We start from the raw sequence: 20,871 nt of genomic DNA, 5'->3' as shown, positions 1-20,871 counted from the left end.
GGGAGTTTGGGATGGCATTCTTCCAGTTTCAACGTGTCGTGGGTTATGACAATGATGCAGGACAACTAACCACTTGCTCTAAAAGCTCGAACTGATAGAGCATGGTGAATCAATCCCTTTATCTTATAGCCCATGCCCCACATCTCGTGTGTTAGGTTCTCAGCCAAACCCCCCTCGTGGGCCCCAATCACATGGGTTCTGCCTCACATGGGCCGCCCACCCTGAGTGTGTCCCTGCATCCCACAGGTCACCCTACTCAAGCCCGGTGTGAAAATGCTCTTGCATTAATCACCCCCGATGAGGAGTTTCGAATACGAGCCCTCCCGCTCTAATACCACTTTAATGCAAGATAACTAACCACTTGCTTTAAAACCTCGAACTGATAGAGCATGGTGAATCAATCCATTTATCTTATAGCCCAGGCCCCACATCTCATGGGTTAGGTTCTCGACTGAACCCCCCTTGTGGACCCCACATCACATGGGTTCTGCCTCACACAGATGGGGCCCGCCTCACACGGGCCGCCCACCTTGAGTGTGCCCTTGCATCCCATAAGCCACCCTACTCGAGCCCGGTGTGAAAATGCCCCTACATTAGACAAGATCTATGGAGGAGTTATTCTTGTCGTGGCATGAAGGGGGTCCTAGATCCAAAGACAGTCTAAAGTGATGGTTGGCCCTGCTTACTATTTTGTGGTCTATTTGGCTGGAAAGAAATAACAGATACTTTAGGAACAACATTGAGTCATATGTTCCATTGTTAAGAAAGTTTTTTTTTTCCTGATCAGGGAGTGGGTTTCCTATCATCTAGGTGTTGGGAGGCGTTGGCCTTTTGTTTTTGTGGTTTTTCTTTTTGAATGACTGTCAATTTTTATTTTTATTTTCTACTGTGTGGCACATGCACATAATTATTATATAGGCTTGATTTTTGTAGCATCACATCGTCATGGTTTGAATGCAAATGAAAAGATTCAATAGTATGAATGTATGTGAACACCTCAAGAATGGAAGAGATGGTAGTTATAGCAGTTGGAGAAAACACTAAAAACCTGTATTTTGCAAGCTAGGAGTCCCCTCGTTTTGAGAAAGGTTGAAAATCCTAGATTTTGAACCACCTTAGAATTGAAATCCAGGTTTTTCGGGGATGCCAAATGACCCCACTTTTGCACATCCTGGATCTCATATCCCAACTTCCCAAAATCTAATATTTTTTAGGGGTGCTAAATGACCTCTTAGAATCTAAAGGATTTAAAATTAGTCAGACTAAGAGTATATGAAGTGCAATTTTTAGTATCAACGGGAATGAAAATGAGGAATTGGTTAAGATCGGCAACGAGTAAGTTTCCCAAAATGATCACTTTCGATACCTTGGGTCAATAATTCATGAGAGTGGAGAGATTGAGAAGGATGTTGCCCTTAGAATTCAAGATGGGTGGAAGAAATGGAGATGTGACTCTAGATTTTTCTGCATGGTATTTAAAACGGCTGTGTTATGTAATGTCAACAGCATTATGCGGTAGGGGTTTGTAACAACTATTCTATAAAAATTGGCCCATAATGGCCCTAACAACCTTAACTGCTGTTATGGGGCTGTGATGGACCGATATGAGCCAATAATGGTCCAATACGGGGCTGATACATTTTCTTCTTCTGAAAAAAAAAAAAACAACAACAACAACATTTTGATCATTGTTGGGTCGTAACAGCCATGATGGGTTGTGTCGTAACCAGTGTTCGAAACATCGGTATCGCGTTATGTATCGCACCTTTGGTATACTCTACATATCGGTTATCGAATGGGATATATCGGTTGTATTGCGTAATGTATCGCTGTTGTTGGAAACATGGGGAAATTGGTCGATTTTTTCAATGAAACTTCCGTGATTTTTAAAAAAGACATCAACACACACTTATAAATTAAAACATTACAAAAAAACAAGTGCAGATAAAAGTTTTTTTTTTTGTATGGGGTCCTAAATCCTAATGTATGCGTTGTCTAACTAAATTGATGCAAGTATATTCAAAGTTTATTCATATAATTTATAAATGTAAGAAGATGTGTGGAAACACAAGTAATACGTTCAAAAGCGAAAGAAGAATCACTAGATTAGGTTACATACATGTTTGATTTTATGTTTGGACACAAGGATTGCAACCGATTTGCTAGAAAGTGGGAAATTTTGATTTTTTTCAATTTTCCACAACTTGGCCCATCTCCTCCAAATCTCGAAATTGAAGCTCCCAATCCATGTTTTTTCATGCAAAACATGAAAAACCATGGATTTGTAACAATTTGACACTGATTTAACATGATCACAGAATTAAAATAAATAAATAAATAAATGAATAAATAAATCGAAAATTGAAACTACTCACCGGATCGAACATGTGAGATATATCGCACGACTTGCGAGTTTCGTATCACATAGGTGGGATACAAGATATACCGTGGGATATATTGGCCAATATCGTCAATATTTAAAACACTAGTTGTAACAACCATAAGGCTAGCTATTACAACCACTATTAGCATTGTTGAATACCTTTGTTTTTAAGTGATCTCTGCATACCACTCAAACCGAAAGGGAGATTTTATAGGACAGCTATAAGACCAGCCATGCTTTATGGGACATGATGTTAGGCAGTTAAAGAACAACATGTTTATAGGATTTGTAGCTAAAATGAGGATTTTGAGATGGATGAGTAGCAAGACGAGGAAGGATAAAATTTGAAATGAATGCATTTACAGGAACATAGGAGTAGCACCAATAAGTAATAAGATGAGGGAAAGTATACTTAGATGGTTTGGTCATGTGCAACAAAGGCCAAGAACCGCACCAGTTAGGAGTGAGTTGGTACAAGTCGAAGGCTTTGAAAGGGCAAGGGGAAGCCCCAAAAGGATATGGATGTTGTTAGTGAGAAAAGATTTCTTGACCTATGGTCTAATTGAACCTATGGCCCTTGATAGAATAGAATGGTGGAGCAGGATTCATGTAGCCGACCCTAACTAATTGGGGTAAGGGTTAGCTGCTGTTGCTGCTGCTGATTAATGGTAACTTTATTCAGCATAATCTGAAAACCGGAAAAAAAAAAATGCTTTATGTTGTTTAATATCAAAAGTGACCCGTTCATGCTGGGGAAACGGTGGACCATCTCTTCATCCATTGCTCTTTCGCAAGAGAAGTGTGGGAGAAGTTCTGACTCTTTGGGGTATTATGGGTGATGCTGAGTTCAATTGACAATTTTTTTTCCTGGCATGGAATGGGGGAGGGGATCAGGAAGATCAAGAAGGAGAATTTGGTGGTTAAGTTCGCTAGCTGGATTGTGGGCTTTGTGCTTAGAAAGGAATGATCGGTGCTTTGGTGATCAAAAGGGATCAGTCTCAATTGTGTTTAAAAGGGCAAAACTGCATGGAATGGGCTAGGGCTGTAAATTTTCCGGATCATTTCCCGGATTGTTGGCAGTTTTTGTAGTTCTGTGTTGTATAGTTGTATATGGTGGCTTCAGCCTTTTATTAATAATATTTTCAATGTTTAAAAGAAAATCAGATGTGACTAAAATAATACAAATAGAATGTTATGGATGGGATGCATATATCCACATCCATGTCCTAGATCTTGGCAAATGCAGAGTAATTGCTGTCCCTTTGGTGATTGCTGTATTTATATGGATGTTTCATAGTTACATGCCTAGTGTCGGTGACATAATTTCCTTGTTTCCTATGAAAGATTGAATTGCGGAGTGCTAAAGTGATTGTTTCTTCCCCTTATATTCTCTCAATTTGTTTACATTGTAGGATGTTGATACGCAAGGATGGACGCCTTCTACGGGATGCTCGAATTATTGGTTACTTCAGGCAATGTTTTCCAAGTGACATGAATATCACAACGAACAAGGAGCTTGCTGATGCCTTGGCTTCTCATCCTCCTTATGAAGTTCCTATCTCAAAGACAAAAGTTATGCATCTCCATTGCCAGGTTCGGTGCTGGTATCACAGAATTTCTATATGTAGTTTTATTGGCTTTTGTTTACATCTATGATTTTGTATCCATCTTTTTTGCATTCCTTTGTCTTCATTACTTGATGAAATCATGATATGAATGCAACATAGGAATTTCTTGGACCCTTTATCAAAGGTAGAATTAGTTTAGGTTTCTTGCAGGAAAAATTATAAGATGTCACTACAACTTCTCTGATTAAACATATGACTAAAATATAAAGCAGTAATCATTCATGTTTTTGTCTATAAATGTGTACCAGTTTGGTACTTGCATGTTGTGCTAATGTGTTTTTAACATTTCATTAGGTTCCGAGCAGTGAAATCTTTCACAGTTTGAATGCAACAATTGTCGGTCTGGCAGTTAGTTCTAGAAAGCCTACAGAATCTGAATCTTGTGCACCTTGGTGTATTGGACTTGGTAGGTTTTATTATCACATATATAAACATTTTCAGTACTTGGATAGCTTTCATATTATTCATATTTCTCTTTGGAAGCTATGCATTTTGGTAGTGAAATCGTCAAGTTACTTACAACCATGTGGCTCACAAAGCTGTGTTATGATGTTATTGTTCCTTTTGTATTATATATATAATGGTAATGCTAATATTCTTTATTGATGCTAATATTCAAAGATGCCACATTACTTGTTTGAGAAGCTTTTTTCATCAGCCAAGGTTCCTAAGATACCATATTACTTTGCTTCCATTCTTAGCTACAACGTCATATTGTTCAGTTTCTGTTTTTCTTTTCTTTTCTTTTCTTTTCTTTTCTCTCTCTGTTTTTTTTTTTTTTGGATCGGTAAAAATGAATTTCAGTAATAATAATATTTTTTTTAAAAAAAGAAGAAGAAACGAATCGAACTCAAAGAGAAGAACAAATGAAACCAAGAAGACCAATTGGCCTAAGAGCAGGGAAGTACAAACATCCTGGAGAAACAAAACTGAAGTTACTAGCTTCACTGGCTCCTCCTGTCAAGAACAGAGCAGAGTTCTCACCACACCACCGTTGGCTAAGTCATCCGCCATGGAGTTAGCCTCATGGCTTGTGGGAAACTTTATCATGCAATAGAGATTGGCTTGCCAGCGAATAAGTTCCCTGACTTCTATCAAATCAGCTAATCTCCAAGGAAACGTACCCGACCCAGCGCAAGAGATGGTGCTGCTTGAATTCCCTTCAATGATGGCCGGAAGAAGATTGGCGGAACAAACAGTCTTGACCGCCTGCAGTAAAACAGCTGCCTCTGCATGTCTAGAATCCTGAATGCCTAGCAGACGTGAAAACTCGGCAAGCATCAAACCATACAGCCATGCACAACGCCACCTATAACCAAAGTCCCTGGGTTCCCAACGGAACGCCCATCGAAATTGAGCTTGACAGAATCAGTGGAGGAACAACCTGGGAATTGATTGCATCAAACTGCATAACAGCACATCCTCCCAACTAGAATCGAATAGCGAAATGGGATACCCCTGAACCTGAAATCAGCCTTAGCCCATAACTTAATAGCCGAAAGATTTTCTTAACTAATTCATGAGCTGACAATTCTGTTTGAAAGAGTTGCCAGTCATGGGCTGTTGAAAGTAATAGTGTGCTGAAAACTTTGATTTTGAAACTTCCCTATATTTCAGTCAATTATTCCATGTAGTGTGCATTTGTTTGTTTTGCTTAGTTTTTCCAATTAACTCTGCACCAATTAAAGAGGCTTTGCTAGATTTCTGGTGTCCAATAGATCATTCAACTCTCGTATCCGTACTAATCCTATTATTTCAATTAAATATCTTTTTGGAATGTATCTTTGAGATTGTTTGGTCATGCGCTATAAAGCCGGAGATTGCTTTGTCAAGAATGGTGTCACTTCGGAATCTTATGTGCTGCTTCTACTCCATGTCTTTTTCAATCAGGTCTTGTTAGGGGTGTAAACATTTCAAAAGATCTACTCTATGTCATCACACCTGTTCCACGCTGCAATCTGGAAAATGTAGACATGCTTTTGCAAGGGTTCATTGATATCCCCGCTTGTCTCTTGCAGGTAATTCTCCCCTCTAACAACTCTCTGTTTCTGTGGTTTCATGATCTTTTTTTTTGATAAACCTTGATGACACTTCCATCTTTCTAACTAAAGTATTGTTGCTTATTTGATCTGTGGTTATTGCATGTATGTATGTATGTATGAATGTACGTACATATGTATGTATCCTGAGAGAATATACATGATTTTTCCTCAATTGTTTTGGATCTAATTGTTTTTGTTATTTCTTAACTGTTATTTACTCGGATATCTTTTTGGTTAGTTAAGACCTTTGTATCATGCGCATCATGTCCTATGGGCATTGTTAAGCTACAGAGCCATTTTTTCTTTCAACCTTTTCTCTGTATGGAAGCTGGCATTTAGGTACCCAAACTCCTACTATAAATTACCATGCCATTTTGGACAACATAGTGTTACAATGCCGAAGCAAGATTACATTTCCAATGCAGAAATTCTTGATGCTCATTTCTAGTAACAATTTGTTGGATTTCCCTCCTTTAGGCACTTGGCACTCGTGGTCTAAGAAACAACAAGTCTCAATGGTGCGTAAATTTGATAGATTTCTTATTCCTCCGGACTGGCAGGATCATTACTTGCGTGTAGTTCAATCTGCGGTCCAGATGCTAGTTCAAGAATTCCATGCTAACTGGTGGGGGATGATTAAAGACAGACAGATGTTGCGTGGAATTTGTGTAGCTAATGAATGTATTGTTTCTAGAAACAAAAAAGGGAGAAGCAGACATTGTATGCAGAATTGACATGGAGAAGGCCTTAAATCACATTGATTGGGGTTTCCTTTTTACTCCCTCCAGCAAATGGGTTTTGGAGAAAGGTGGATCAGGTGGATAAGGGGATGTGTATCTTTGGCATCCTTCTCAATTTTGATTAACCACTCTCCTTTTGGCTTCTTTGCTTGCTCCAGGGGTCATGGTGATCCCTTTTCCCCTCTTTTTTTCCCTGTTTTGGTGGAAAGTCTGGGTATGCTTATGGTGATCCCTTTTCCCCCTATGTTTTTTCCTGTTTTGGTGGAAAGTCTGGGTATGCTTATGGTGACAGGGATGGATATTAGCTTGATAAAGGGTTTTCACATTCACTCTCTTGATTTTTCGATAGCCCATCGTCAGTTGCTATTGACATGCTAATTCCATGTGATGCCTCCCTTGAGCAGATTAGATACCTCAAAGCCAAAGGTATTGTCAGGTGTTTCAAAGGGATTTCTAGTTTTAGGGTGGATGGGAAAAGGAGCATCATGGCAGGATACGAGGCTAATGATGTTAATGTTCTATCTCATGTAGTATGGATGTGGTTCAGCACCATTCCAGTGAAATATATTGGCCTTTCCTTTGGTGTCAAATATTCTGCTCCTTGGACCCCACAATTGAAAGCATTGGAAGAAGACTGTCAGATTGGAAAAAATTGTATTGGTGTTTTTTGGGAGAATTACTATGATTAAGTTTGCCCTCGGTAATCTTCCAGTGTACTTCCTCTCTCAAGATGGCTATAAAGGTTGCTAAAATTTTGAGAAATTGCAAAGAGATTTTCTGTAGGGAATGAAACGTTGAATAGTACAAGTTCCATCTTGTGAATTGGGAAGATGTTCAAGATTCTGAGGGAGGTTTAGAGCTAGGAAAGATTAGAGAAAAGAATTGGGCCTTGTTGTGCCCAAATGCTGATGCAGGACCGATGCATGAACCAAAGAACATGTGAGATCAAGTAGTAGAAGTAAGACGATTAACAAAAAAACACAAGCATTGCCATAATCATCACAAATCTCATGAAAACCAAAAGAACATCATGCATAATCTTAGCCTAAGTTACCAACACCGTCACACAAGATCATTAAATAAGAAGAAACTAGGATCTAATGGATGTGGGGACATCCAATTAGCATAGGGTATAGTCTATTTCAAAGTAGAAAACCTAATACAACCTAGGGTAAAAATTAGGGTTTGGGTAATTTGGGAAAGTAGGAAAGTTAGGGATTTTAGATTTAGGGTTAGGGTTTCGGGAATGGAAGAAAGGGGTTTAGGAGAAGACGAAAGCTTAGGTTGTGAGAATCGAAGAACTTGAAGACAATACCTTGATGGAGGGGGAAAGAGATGGTGGTGTGGGGATAGATGGAGACCTTACACCGTCGTTGATGAAGATTAGCCTCACACCAATCTCCCTTCCAAAACGCATGGAAATGTCTTCAAATTGCATGAAGATAGAAGAAGAAGAAAGCATAACCTTTTCTCTCTCTCTCTTTTTTTAAAAAATAAAAAATAAAAAATCACAAAACCTAATGAGGGAGAGGGTCACACACCCACCCTCTTTTTATAGCTTTAAGAAAGTTGAAAAATTACAATTAACACAATGTTTTGTAAATTTTGACGAAAATAGCCTTAGTCTAACTAAAATCAACTAAAACACTCATAATGATGTCCAAACATAATATAAACAAAACTAATTCCTATAATGCTAATAAAATATAAGAAATATAGTGTGGACAATCCACGATCAATGGCCCGATCATGTGATCCAACAACCCGATCGTCACGTCCCTCCGATCCAACGGTCTAGATCACTCCATAAAGTAGACCATGTGTATTTTCCCAATGTGGGGTCTTCTAGATGCTCGCACATACACATGAGGTCTTCAGCATGATCACATATACTCACCTAGCCACAGGGAAATCGGTATAGCCCGCCTTCTCTGATACATACGTAAGGGTGTACGTGAAGTGATGTCCTCATCAAATGCTCTCTGGGGGAAGGTGGATTTATATTAAAAATGGGTCTTTTGAAGGGGGCTGGTTTCCGAGCATTCCTTCGAGAAGCTTCGGGTCTGATATTGGAAAGTAATGAGCTCCTTCGGCAAGCTCCATTCCGGGTAAAACCAGACTCTTCACCTTAAGATGGAAATCCATTTCCTAAAGATTTTGGTTAGAAATGTGGGTCACTGAGGTTCCTCTGGCTGACACCTTCTCATCCTTCTTCATGCTTTTTGTTAATAAAGAAGCTAAAAGTCTCAGAACTCAACGATTGCATTGGCTTGCAAGTGGCTTGGAACATGATTCTGTATTGAGATCTTAATGAGGAGTTTGTTTTGACACGTCTTCAGAGGATAAGAAAATTTGCAACTGGAAAAAACATCAAAAGGTCAGTCAGATCATTTCTTCGCTCTATGTCGATTTGAGAAGGTTCCTAATATCACTAGCAGTGGCATGGGACTCCTCTCTGCCTAGAGTTTAGACGTTTGCCTGGATTGTAATGAAAAACCGAAATCCTCACAACATGTAAGTCAGCTAGAGGATCGATAGATCATCTCTTCATTCACTACTCCGTGGTTAGTGTGAGTATGGAGCTACTTTTGTATTTTGGATTATCTTGCATCTTTTCTGATTCCATTGCAAATCTGTTAGTGGGCTGGGAGAAGTCCATTCAAAGCTAGAGGATCAATCATTTGGCATCTTCTCCCATTAGTGGTCGTGTGGTGCTTATGGAAACAAAGGAATTACAGAATTTTTGAAATCCAAAGGAAATTTTGATTGATTCACTGAGGGAAATTCCTGGTTAGTTGTGACATGGGCCTTTTGTAAGCCAAAGATTTAGAAGGGTCTCTTTTTAATGCCTTTGTCTATGGAGGTCACTGATCTTCATTTTCCTCTGTTCCCTTTCTTTGTTCTCTTTGTTTTGTAATGCTTGAGATGATTTCTCATCATCTCCTTTGGTAGCTCCTGTTTTACTAAATTTTGTTGCAGTTAAAAAAATAAATAAATCTTAATTAGTTATATTTTATTTTTTATGTAGACAAAGGAGCACTTTATAGCCTATAGAAAGTAACTCATATATAAAGATTTCTCATCATCTCCTAAAGGATGGTCTTATAGCCGTCCTATTAAGATTTCCCTTTCAGTTTGAGTGGTACAATTCCAGAGGTACATTTCCATTTCTTCCACCCACATGAATTCTATGGGTAGCATCCTTCACAATCTCTCCACTGTCAAGACTACAAATTTATTCGACTATAAAAGTAAAAAATCAAAACATACTGCAATATAATAGCCAAATGTGAACTATACCTTATTTTGCTATCATGTTCACTAATCTTGATTTTCCAATATTCATGAGTTGATGTTTTAAAATCAATAAAAATTTGATTGGGTTTTGCATCTTTTTCATTCCTTTTATGATTGAAATTGTTCAATATATGTTCAGTCCTTATTCTAACTATCAAACCATTATAGGTGCGTGGATGCATGTCGCCGTACATGTCTGCTGACATTCTCCCTGCAAACTAGAGCCACTGAACATGGATATGTTATACAGGTGAAGAAAAAAAATGTTATCTGAGCTCCTTGCTGTTCATTAATCAAAGCAGTTTTTTAGCATTATGAAAAATGAGTAGGAAGGTAGAGAACCATATAATGGCAGTTAAAAACAGTGTAGTAGTTAACCTTGTCATAGTTGAAAGTACTCCGACACGACTTTGTGAAACCGAGTTGCCTGACAAGAAGAGAACAGGTCAGGATGAAAGCATACCTGTTTCAGTCTCCACCAGAGTCCTTTCCTGAAACTGCTATTCAAAGCTATGGACCTTATTGCTACTTCTATTCAAACTATATACTATATCAAGTCAGTTAATCGATGTTGTGGTTCATCCACTGGAATTTTATGGATGTGCATTGATTATTAGGGTTTGCTAACGTTCAGCTGTAATTTTGGGAATGAGTTCCTCAGCTCTAATTTATACAACGAGAATAGGTGGAGTGTAATGCTCCTACTTGCATCAGAGCACTATGAATGGTCCAATTTGATCCGGACTGTCCATCATTAGGCCCAGCATGCATTTTGTGGCCTCCTTGGAAAAATCACATATTGAACTAATTTAACCGTCTGATTAAACTCTATAAGATGGATGGTCAATATCATTTATGTAGAAATTGGTTGAATACAAAAGTAACAGCGATCGAACTATTCTAACAGCCTACAAAATGGATGGTCAAGATCATTGATACAAAAAAATAATAATAATAATAAAATAAAAATTCTAACCAATATTTTGTACCACCTGTTTGCTGGGGCCTATCATGAAGACTCAAGACTGTGAGGTGTAGAACACATCACCGGATAGGTATTGTGTTGACGTGGCAAAGTTCTATGGGCTCTACCATGATGTGTTATATCCACGCCATCAATCTATTTTGCCAGATCATTTAGAGCATGGGCCCAAAAATGAGGTAGATCCAAAGCCATCCATTTAGAGCATGGTGTCCGCCATCCATTCATTTTGCCAGATCATTTAAAGCGTAAGCCCAAACATGAGGCAGATCCAAAGCTCAAGAGGGCCACACCGCAATGCAATGGGAACAATGACACCCACAATTGAAACCTTCCTAAGACCCACCATGATGTTTATTTGCCTTATTTATGGGCTCATGCCCTTAAATGATCAGGAAAAATGCATGGACGTCGTGGATATAACACATACATGATGGTGGGGCCCACAGCTTTACCACGTAAACAGAGTAGCCCAAAAATGATCCGGGGAAATGGATGGCATGTAAGTGTCTTGAAGGTTGCTACAGATGGCATGAATCCCGATTTTTGTGACTAGCCATCTTGATGGAGGGGTCTACTTGATAGGTTAGACGGTTTGGATCTTGCATCGTGCGTGGCACATGTATGGGCTCACCACATCTCGTACATTATCATCCACGTTATCTTATAGTCCACGCGCCTACAAGGCAGCCCATGATCATGGCCATGACATCTGACCCATCCACCGTGTGGGCCACCCATCTTGCGTTTCTAGGACCAATATTTACTTTTCTTATAGGTCCACGGATAAGATGAGAGATACAGCAATAAATGACTTACAATTTGACCATATGGCAATTACATATATTTGAGCTAGGGGTGCACTTTGAACCAGTAGAACTGTAGAACTGGACTGGAACTGAGCAAACGGTCTGATTTGATCTGGTTCTAGAGTGCGTTACGGTTCCAAAAATTAAAGAACCAATTATGTCCGTTCAGTTCTCGGTTTAGGGGTATGTAGAACCGAACCAAGAACCCTTTGATTGTTTCACATTTGAGTCATGATTTATGGTTTACAATACACCCTTTGATTGTTTCAATAAATTTATTTTTGCACACCTTATACAATATCTAAACCATTCATCAAATGGATCACAACACAAATGGACATGGCCTAGATTATAAAATAAAACATGTAATTGGGCTAAACCATTCATCAAATGGATCACAACACAAATGGACATGGCCTAGATTATAAAACAAAACATGTAATTGGGCTGGATTATAACAAGCCCAAAACCGTGGAGCCAATCCGGATCCGAACAGATTTTAACGGTCCGGTTCCGGTTCCGGTTCCGAATATCACCCCTAATTTGAGCTGTATGGGGCCAAAGAAAAAAATCAGGCTGGCCTCTTGAGTCAGATGAACCACAAATGAAAATGGCATATGTAGCAACCTACGTAGACACTTAATCGTAGCAGATCAATGTAAGTTCAGCAAATCAAGCTTCGGAAGACACCTTCCATGAGGGGCATCGTACTGCTCGACTGTAAGCAACCATGTCAAGATGTGAAGACGGAGAAAACCGTTCAAACCAGTTTTTACCAGTAATGGTATTGAGTGTTAGTTAATCAGTTTCTAACATGCTGTTTGACCAGTTTGAACTGGCAGTTTATAAATTGAATTATATGTTAGATTACAAATATGGCAATGGTCAAACACAGTTTGAACTGGTTGGGATCACTCGCATGCCCAGTTTTTTAAGGCAGCAAACCAGTTTTTTTTTTTTTTTAATTATTTAATTATTTATATATATAGAGGCATGCTCACCTAGGCACGTGCGCACCTTTGCACACATGTCATGGGCGTCTAATCTGAACAGTCCATAAGATGTGGAATCCCATGCAACCCCAGGGTCAAATTTTCACCCTGATCTAAGATTCTGGTGGGCCATAGCAAAGAGAAATGCAAATCAAGGGAAGAAACTGTTTTCATTTTTCATGGCCCACCAAGGTTTTGGTTCAAAGAAAAAATTGGTATCAGGGGGTATCATGAGTCTCTGCTTCAAGTGGACCGTTCAGATTTTCGAGACTCATCACGTATGATGAGTTCTCAAAAAAGTTCGTAGGACTTCCGTTAGAACTGGTTCGAAGTGTACCAAAAACAGGGGCAAGCGTCCACAATCCTTCACCTACAAATATGAAAGGGCCTATTACCATCCACCATTTTCCTAATAAAGCTATATTGAAAGTTTGAAACTGATTGCTCCAGGCAGAAAAGGTCCTCAACTCTTGGGGATTCATAAGCACATCCTGGGAAACAACACTAAGTTGCCATTTTATGCAATGTACGGATGAATTCTTCTGCAACCTCTTTTCTCACCAAGTCTGTTGACATGAGAGAGAATGAGCATATGGATTAGCAAGAATCAAGCCTTGGGCTAGAAATCAGTAATCATCACAACTCCACTAGAGGATCTCGTTAACCAATGCAAAGTCCAACTCCTAAAGGGTAGTGAAGATCGCAATATAATCGGACCAAAAACCAAAAAACCAACGAGAATATGAATTGAATCTTCAAACTATACTTTACCCAACTAATTGGGGTCCACTAAAAGAATCTTGTTCTACCGTTCCACTCTATCAAGGATTATATTGTTAATCAAAACATAGGTCTTCAACTTTTTCCTTGGTACATCCCCCACATCCTTTTGAGCCTTCCCCTCATCCTTATTGAGCCTTTAACTTGAGCCAACTCACTCTTTCTAATCAAAGCATTTCTCGGTCTCTGCTGCACATGGCCAGACCATTTAAGTCTGCTTACCCTCATCTTATAAACAAGTGTGTCACTCCTAAGTTCCCTCAAATACATTTATTTAATTCTATACTTCCTCATCTTGCCACTCATCAGTCTCAATATCCTCATTTCAGCTACTCTCATACAATGAAAATGTTCCTCAACCACCTAACATCCTACCCCACGAAGCTTGACTGGTCCAATAGCTATCCTATAAAATTTCCCCTTCAGTTTGATTGGTTACGACAATCAAATACATTTATTTAATTCTATCTTTCCTCGTCTTGCCACCCATCGGTCTCATTATCCTCATTTCAGCTACTCTCATACAATGAACATGTTCCTCAACCACCTAACATTCTACCCCACAAAGCATGGCTGGTCTAATAGCTATCCTATAAAATTTCCCCTTCAGTTAGATTGGTTGAGACAATCATGTAAAGCTCCAAAGACACTTCTCCACTTCACGCCCAGCTCTAATTACATGAGCAACATCCTTCTCAATCTCCCGGCTCTTATTAATTACCAATCTACAAAATCGAAAATGGTCATTTTTGGATACTTCATGATCAGCTTCTCAACACCGATCACATCAGATGCTTCCCCAAGCAAGTTAAATCTACATGACCAAAAAACATACCACAACCCTTGCTTACCTGGAAGACATTGATCGGTTTAGTTGTGGCAAATGAATAGGCTTCCCAATTTAAGGCGATCGCAAAAACAAGAGAAAGGGTGAAATGGGAGTTTTTGTACCACTGTATAAGAAACCCCTAGAGCAACATACAATCCTACAAAATTTGGCTATCAATGTCTGGTACTTGGATAAGGATAAAGATAAGGGAGCCCCCTTTCTCAAGACTTGAATTGTAGATCTATCCTGGTTTTGAACTCTAGACCCACAAGTTATTTGGAATTTAGAGTGAATCATGCCAATAGGTGTATAGCCCAAATTGTGATACTACTGCGAAGGATTTTAAAATGAACACACTGAATTGTAATTGATGCCTGTTGGACAAGATTCACAATCTAAGATTTAGAGCCCAATCCTGTAATGGTACTTGGATAAGAAAGAAGCTCTCAAATTAGCAAATATCAAAACAGAGAAGCAGCAGGCAGTATGCAACCACTTTTTTAAAAAAAACCTTTACCTATGAAATCTGCCATAAAAATCCATTTCCGGCCCTTACTGTAAAGCCATCATTCCTGACTTCCAGAAGATAAAAGAACAATCAACTCGATTATGACTCACAAGCTTTCTCCACATAAAGCACAGCAGCCATTCACTCGGAATCCATATTTTCCACCCGGCAACGGCCAAATTGGTAGATATGGGATCATAGCTCTAGTGTCCACTAAAAATGTCGACCTGAGATGGAAAAAGGTCACAGTCCACAGTCAGGTTAGTTCTCTCGCTCAGAAGAAATTCTTGAACTCACTAAAAACATCTGGCCCTGTCTCATCTTAAGATTGAAAATAGCAGCTCATGCAATCTCCACAGAAAATGGGGGCCTCCAACTGAGCATTCAATTTCAAAGGCAAGTGAAGTCATTACATAATTTGCCCATGTTACCTATAGTTTCTCGAAGCATGAACAGAAGCGATAGAAGATTTGGAAAGGAAAAGCAACAAATTCAAAATGTCGAAATGTATAAAAAGCTGGGAGGGAGATAGAGCACAAGTTCAAAGTAGGAGGAGCAAGAAGGAAGAAGAATCCTGCAACTTTCTTCACTAATGTTGTGGGGAAAATATTGGCAATAGTATCATTAAAAAAAAAAAAAACCCCTTCAAAGTAGCTTTTCTTCATTATTGCTGGCTATGTACAGTACTTCAATCTAGAGATGCAGCTAAATGGCACTTTTGTATCAAATACAGAAATATTCAATTTAGAGTGCCGTTTCCAAAGCACAAGAAGTATTGAACTTCGTGGCCAAGGTCTCCGAATGCTTATGTTGTAATATGTAAATAGTAAATACTTGTACTTTCGTTAATACTATTACGCGGGAGAGAGATTGATGCCCCAATTAGTACAAGATTAAATTTGGATGCCTGTACCAGTAAATGAAATACAAGTAAATGATTTACAGGTAGTGTTTGGATGTTGAAAAATGCTCATAAATGACTTACAGGCCATAAATCATTTATAGCTTTTAGCTGCAAATGAAATCCTTCTGAAAAGCTATGATTTCATTTACAGCTCAACGGCTATAATTTTGAACTTTCAGCTACAAATGAAATCCCTCTAAACAATTTACAGGCTATCCAAACACAAACAACTGTTTTACATGTAAACTGATTACAGCTTAAAGCCAAACAGGATAAGCTGTCAATGATTTACATCTACAAATCATTTATCACTTGAAAATTTTACAAGCATGCAAACAAGCCCTAAAGTTCCAAGAAAATAAGCATAAGACACATCACAATAATAGGTTGGACTTTGCATTCTCAGCAGATCCGAATAGAAATGAAACAACAATAAGAAATAAAACTATTTGATGCTTGTGATCAGACTACAACACCAACATCATAAAAAACCGATTCAAAAATAAATATTATAATTCCCTTTGCCACTGAAAGTATGAATGCCATTTCTTTGAAGTTACTAAAATTCCTTTGAAACAGAGCCAGTTCTGTCAGTACAAGAACCAGAAGCTCTTTCGATAGATAATTGAAGTTGTTAAACACTTAAAAGAGAGTCAGCGTCATCGAATTCATCATCACTAACAACTAATAATCCACTCTCTTCTTTTTTCTCTTCCTCTTCACCCCGGAAGAATCTTCATTACCATTATCCAATCCATCTCCAGCCTCAACGTTTTCCCTCTTTTTTCTTTCACTCCTCTCATACCCATCATCAACACCCACATCTGCACCACTCCTTTCTTTTCTCTCGTCCCCCTTCTTTCCTCCATCGAAAGAGTCCAGAATCCCATCATCTCGTGCATTGACCGTCTCTGCCGGGGTCCATTTCTTGTCAGTGCGGCTCTTGGAGGTGAATTGGGAGGATTTGAGGTCACTGTGGAATTGAAGTAGGTCGTTGAACGAAAAGGAAGCGCGTTTCAAGTAGGCGGAAACGGCTTGGGAAGACGACGATGATCCTGTGTCGGTGGAGACGAATCCAGCAAGGACTCGGGCGGCTTTTGAGAGTGATATGGTCTTTGATGAAACTACTCTTCCTGTTACTGGCTTCATTTTCTTCCTTCTTTCCTTTTTAGTTCTTTTGCTTGCTGATGAGATGAAGGAGATGAACGAGAAGCGAGGAAGAAGAAAGAGAGCTATTGCCCAACCGTTTATCTCATTCCTCCTCTTCTTCTGCTTCTGATATATCAGTAAGTTGCTAGGGTTTCTCTCTTCTTTCTTTCTTTCGGTTTCCTCCGTCTCTATGAGCTATTTACACTACGAGTACAGCGGGAAGTTTTTGCGGTCGGAACGTAGGTGGGGCTAACCATCATATCCGTGAGAAATCCATCCTGTCCATCCGTTTTGCCATCTCATGTACTAACATAAACCCAAAAATCAGGCAGGTCTAAAATTGAAGTGGGCCACACCACCAGAAATAATGGGAATTGAATATTCATATTTAAAACATTGCGGCCATAAAGTTTTGAATAGGCTAATATTTTTGGTTTTTTGGTATGTTTGGATGGCATATAAACATTACCGTGGATCCAGGTAGGTTTCGGCGTTAGTCTTTTTCCTGCCCACTTTTTAATATTTTGTGGACTAGTTGAGAATGTAATGTATGTGTTTTATCTACATCATCCAGTCCATCCTCTTCAAAAAAATAATTTTTGGTGATTAGCACAAAAATGAAACAGATATAATCTTCAAGTAGACCACACCATAGGAAACAGTGGGGATTGAACTCCTACTACCGAAAACCTCTCGAGGTCTGCACAAGTTTTGGATCAAGCTGATAATTATGTTTTCCCTTCATCCACGGTAAGTGCTGGTGGGGTAGTACCCAATCGCACCCACTCTTTTGTGGGCGCCCTCTATGAGCTGTCAAAATGGAAGGACAGGAACATTACGGTGAGCCCACCTAAAGTTCCGACCTCAGGAACTTTTCTTAATGTGGGGCATTATGCAATGTGCATTCGTTCATGAGGATGAACATTAGATGCACGCATGTATTCTACACACGTGATACAGCAGCCTCACACAGAACGTATGGTAACTAGCTTGAGCTAGAAGGGTCCCATAGATGGGTAGAACCTTTTAGTATGCAAAATCTTCTGAGGAATCATAATCCACAATAGGATCAAATCATTGGTTATGATTGGAGGGAGTAGACTACCTGCCTCTAGAGGCATGGCATTTCCCTGCCTCTGAATTGTATGATGATTCCATCCATGCTTGTTGTTGAATTCTTTGAATCTTTCTTAGCTGGTGCATGATTATGAATGCAAGGGGTATAAATTTCTGGAATAAAAGATCACACTATCCAATTGAATCATGTACTTAAAATTGCAAGCTACTCCTGTTTATATAGATAGACAAGGATGAAACTTGATCTTCCACTCCACTTCTTGTTTCTCGTGTTCATAACTCTATGTTTTACTAAAATACTTTATGTTTCACTAAAATGCTCTAAAGTGTTTATTTGAATTACTTTGAAATCACACACACACGCACACTCTGATCTATATCTCAAGTGGTAGACTGAGTGAAAGATACCTCGTTTCAACACTGAGGCCTTGGTATCGATCCCTAGTGGGGGTGGCTAACAGTGAAGTGTGAACTGACAGTGGAGTGTACTAACAAGCTAATAATAATAATAATAATATATATGAGAAAAGGTACTATGCGCTAGACTTCACGAGTCCGTCCCATGAGGTTGAGCTGTGTGGGCCCCATCGTGATGCGTTTCAAACATCTACCCCATCAGTCAGATGCACGATTCCATCGTGGGCCTAGGTCTCAAAAATCAAGTCAATCCGTGACTTGCATGGGCCACACCACATACAGAAGTGGGGAGGGGCCGTGCACCATTAAAACATTCATAATCATTTTTTGGGCCCACCGAGATGTGGTTTGCAAATTCAGCCCATCCATTATGTGTGTCCCACTTGGATAAGGGTTCAGACCAAGTTTCAGCAGCATTCAAAACTCAAGTGGGCCCCACCAAGTGCTTTTATATGTTTTAACGGTGTCTTCACATGATTTTAGATGGTATGGCCCACCTGAGTTCCATATACGGCTGATTTTTGGGATTTCCCATAATTTAGAGGGGACCCATCAAATGCACGGTGTTGATGGTCAACACGCATCACGGTGGGGTCCACACAACTTGATCTCACGGGAGCTTATCGTGAGGTGGAGCACATAGTACCTTTTCCATATATATATATATATATATATATATATATATATATATATATATATATATATATATATATATATATATATACATACATATATATTAGAGTCCAAGTACACCACCTTTTATGCATTCACTCAATTCAAATAATTTAATGGATAAAATAGGCTTAATCAATCTAAGTCATTGATCATATAAAATTCAGAAGCGGATTGGCGGGTGTACCTCACACTAGCTATATAGCTGTTGTACAGGTATGTGTCATGAGAGGACGAGCACTGACGCTCCTCGAGCTGTGAGTTGTACGAACGGTTCAAAGGAGATCAAAGTTACATGGACCCTATAGTGATGTATTTATTATATCTACACCGTTTATCTATTTTTAGATATCATTTTAAAGCATTATCCCCAAAAATGAATCATATTCGAAGATCATTTGGACCACACCACAAATAGTAAACAATTCGTAGGGCCCACCATAACGTTTATTTTCCATCTAATATGTTCATAAGCTCATAAAGACTTGAATGAAGAGGAAAAGCAAATTTCATATTGATCCAAAACTTCTGTGACCCCAAAAAGGGTTTCGATTGTAGACATTCAATCCCCCACTGCCTTTTGCAGCGTGGTCCACTTGATAGTTAGATTTGTCTTATTTTTCATCTCAAGCCTTAATACGAGCTCGCCAAATGGATGGACAATTTGGATATAACACATACCTTATGATCAGACCCACATAACTTGCTAATGTCAATGCAACAGCTATATAGCAGGTGTGAAGTACACCAGCAAAATCCACCTACTAGAAGTCTTATATTAGGAAGTATGAAGGTGAGGAGGTGTGCAAGGGATGCATGTTGTATACAATAGATGTCAACAAACACCATTCAATGGCAATGAAAAAACACCATGTGTGAATGTCAGTGTTCAAGTATCATATAAGCAATGATTTGTAACTTTTATATCCATATAGTGCCCGATCCAAAAGGATGCATTATAGTGCATTGATACAACTCTGTACCACCTTTGGGCCCTAAGAATGTGAAATGTAGTCTCACCTAATGTGGTAATCGAGCCTCCACTGCACACATGCTGGGAGAATGGGTATATATGGGTGTATGATATTTGAAATCACAAAAATATCCTCAGCTGAAGGACTACGGGCATCCTATTTTCCAAAAGTTCTCCCTTCTTATGATTAATTACCAGGCTAACATTAGTTAAATGGTGTTCCACATAAGATTCATATAATTGGTTAATTGTCAATGGATTTGGGAAACAAATTAAGGGAGCTGGAAACACCTTATCTAACAATGACATAATATTAATGAAAAAGAACCAAAGGTGACACAGGGATGAACATGATGAGGTTGATCATTGTCTTCCTAATGATAGCTATTCCGAATTCACAGAGCTTATTTGGACTCCTCACATAGACTTCTCGAATTCACGACGAAAGAAAGCAAGAAAATATATAAATAAATTCTAATAAATTCGTATTTTGATTAATGAATGACAATAACGAGTTTACAATCCTTTAAATAGGAATATCAAGCAATGAAAGAAAAATCAGAAGCAAACTATAACTAAAACTCTTAGAAATCGCAACTTACTATTTATAGACGGTTGTGATGTCTACTAGTGTGCAAGGTTTTTGATTAAAAATAGTAAGTGTCCTAAAGCCCAATGGATGAAGAGTT

The 20,871-nt window shown here is 38.9% G+C and overlaps 2 protein-coding genes across 2 annotated transcripts in view; one reads left to right on the top strand and one right to left on the bottom strand.

Moving 5' to 3' along the window:
• The window catches only part of LOC131249312 (polynucleotide 5'-hydroxyl-kinase NOL9), a 37,173-nt gene extending 26,370 nt beyond the window's left edge, over positions 1-10,803 (top strand). The window contains exons 6-9 of the mRNA XM_058249987.1: positions 3,796-3,976; positions 4,306-4,417; positions 5,902-6,029; positions 10,259-10,803. Coding sequence (XP_058105970.1) covers positions 3,796-3,976; positions 4,306-4,417; positions 5,902-6,029; positions 10,259-10,312 — 475 coding nt within the window. The 3' untranslated portion in view covers positions 10,313-10,803. The remainder of the gene's footprint in view (positions 1-3,795; positions 3,977-4,305; positions 4,418-5,901; positions 6,030-10,258) is intronic.
• A 5,465-nt stretch (positions 10,804-16,268) lies between these two features.
• LOC131249311 (uncharacterized) lies at positions 16,269-17,165 on the bottom strand. The gene has a single exon (XM_058249986.1). The coding sequence runs from the start codon at positions 17,041-17,043 to the stop codon at positions 16,579-16,581; it is 465 nt and encodes a 154-aa protein (XP_058105969.1). The 5' UTR covers positions 17,044-17,165; the 3' UTR covers positions 16,269-16,578.
• Positions 17,166-20,871: the final 3,706 nt, after the last annotated feature.

Source organism: Magnolia sinica, chromosome 6 (assembly GCF_029962835.1).
Source record: "Magnolia sinica isolate HGM2019 chromosome 6, MsV1, whole genome shotgun sequence".
NCBI lineage: Eukaryota > Viridiplantae > Streptophyta > Magnoliopsida > Magnoliales > Magnoliaceae > Magnolia > Magnolia sinica.
Note: the sequence above shows the minus strand (reverse complement) of the source record. Positions and strands in the feature narration are given on the sequence as shown.

Bases quoted from the DNA above. Each gene is read 5' to 3' on its own strand.
- LOC131249311 (XM_058249986.1), bottom strand. From the start codon at position 17,043: ATGAAGCCAGTAACAGGAAGAGTAGTTTCATCAAAGACCATATCACTC.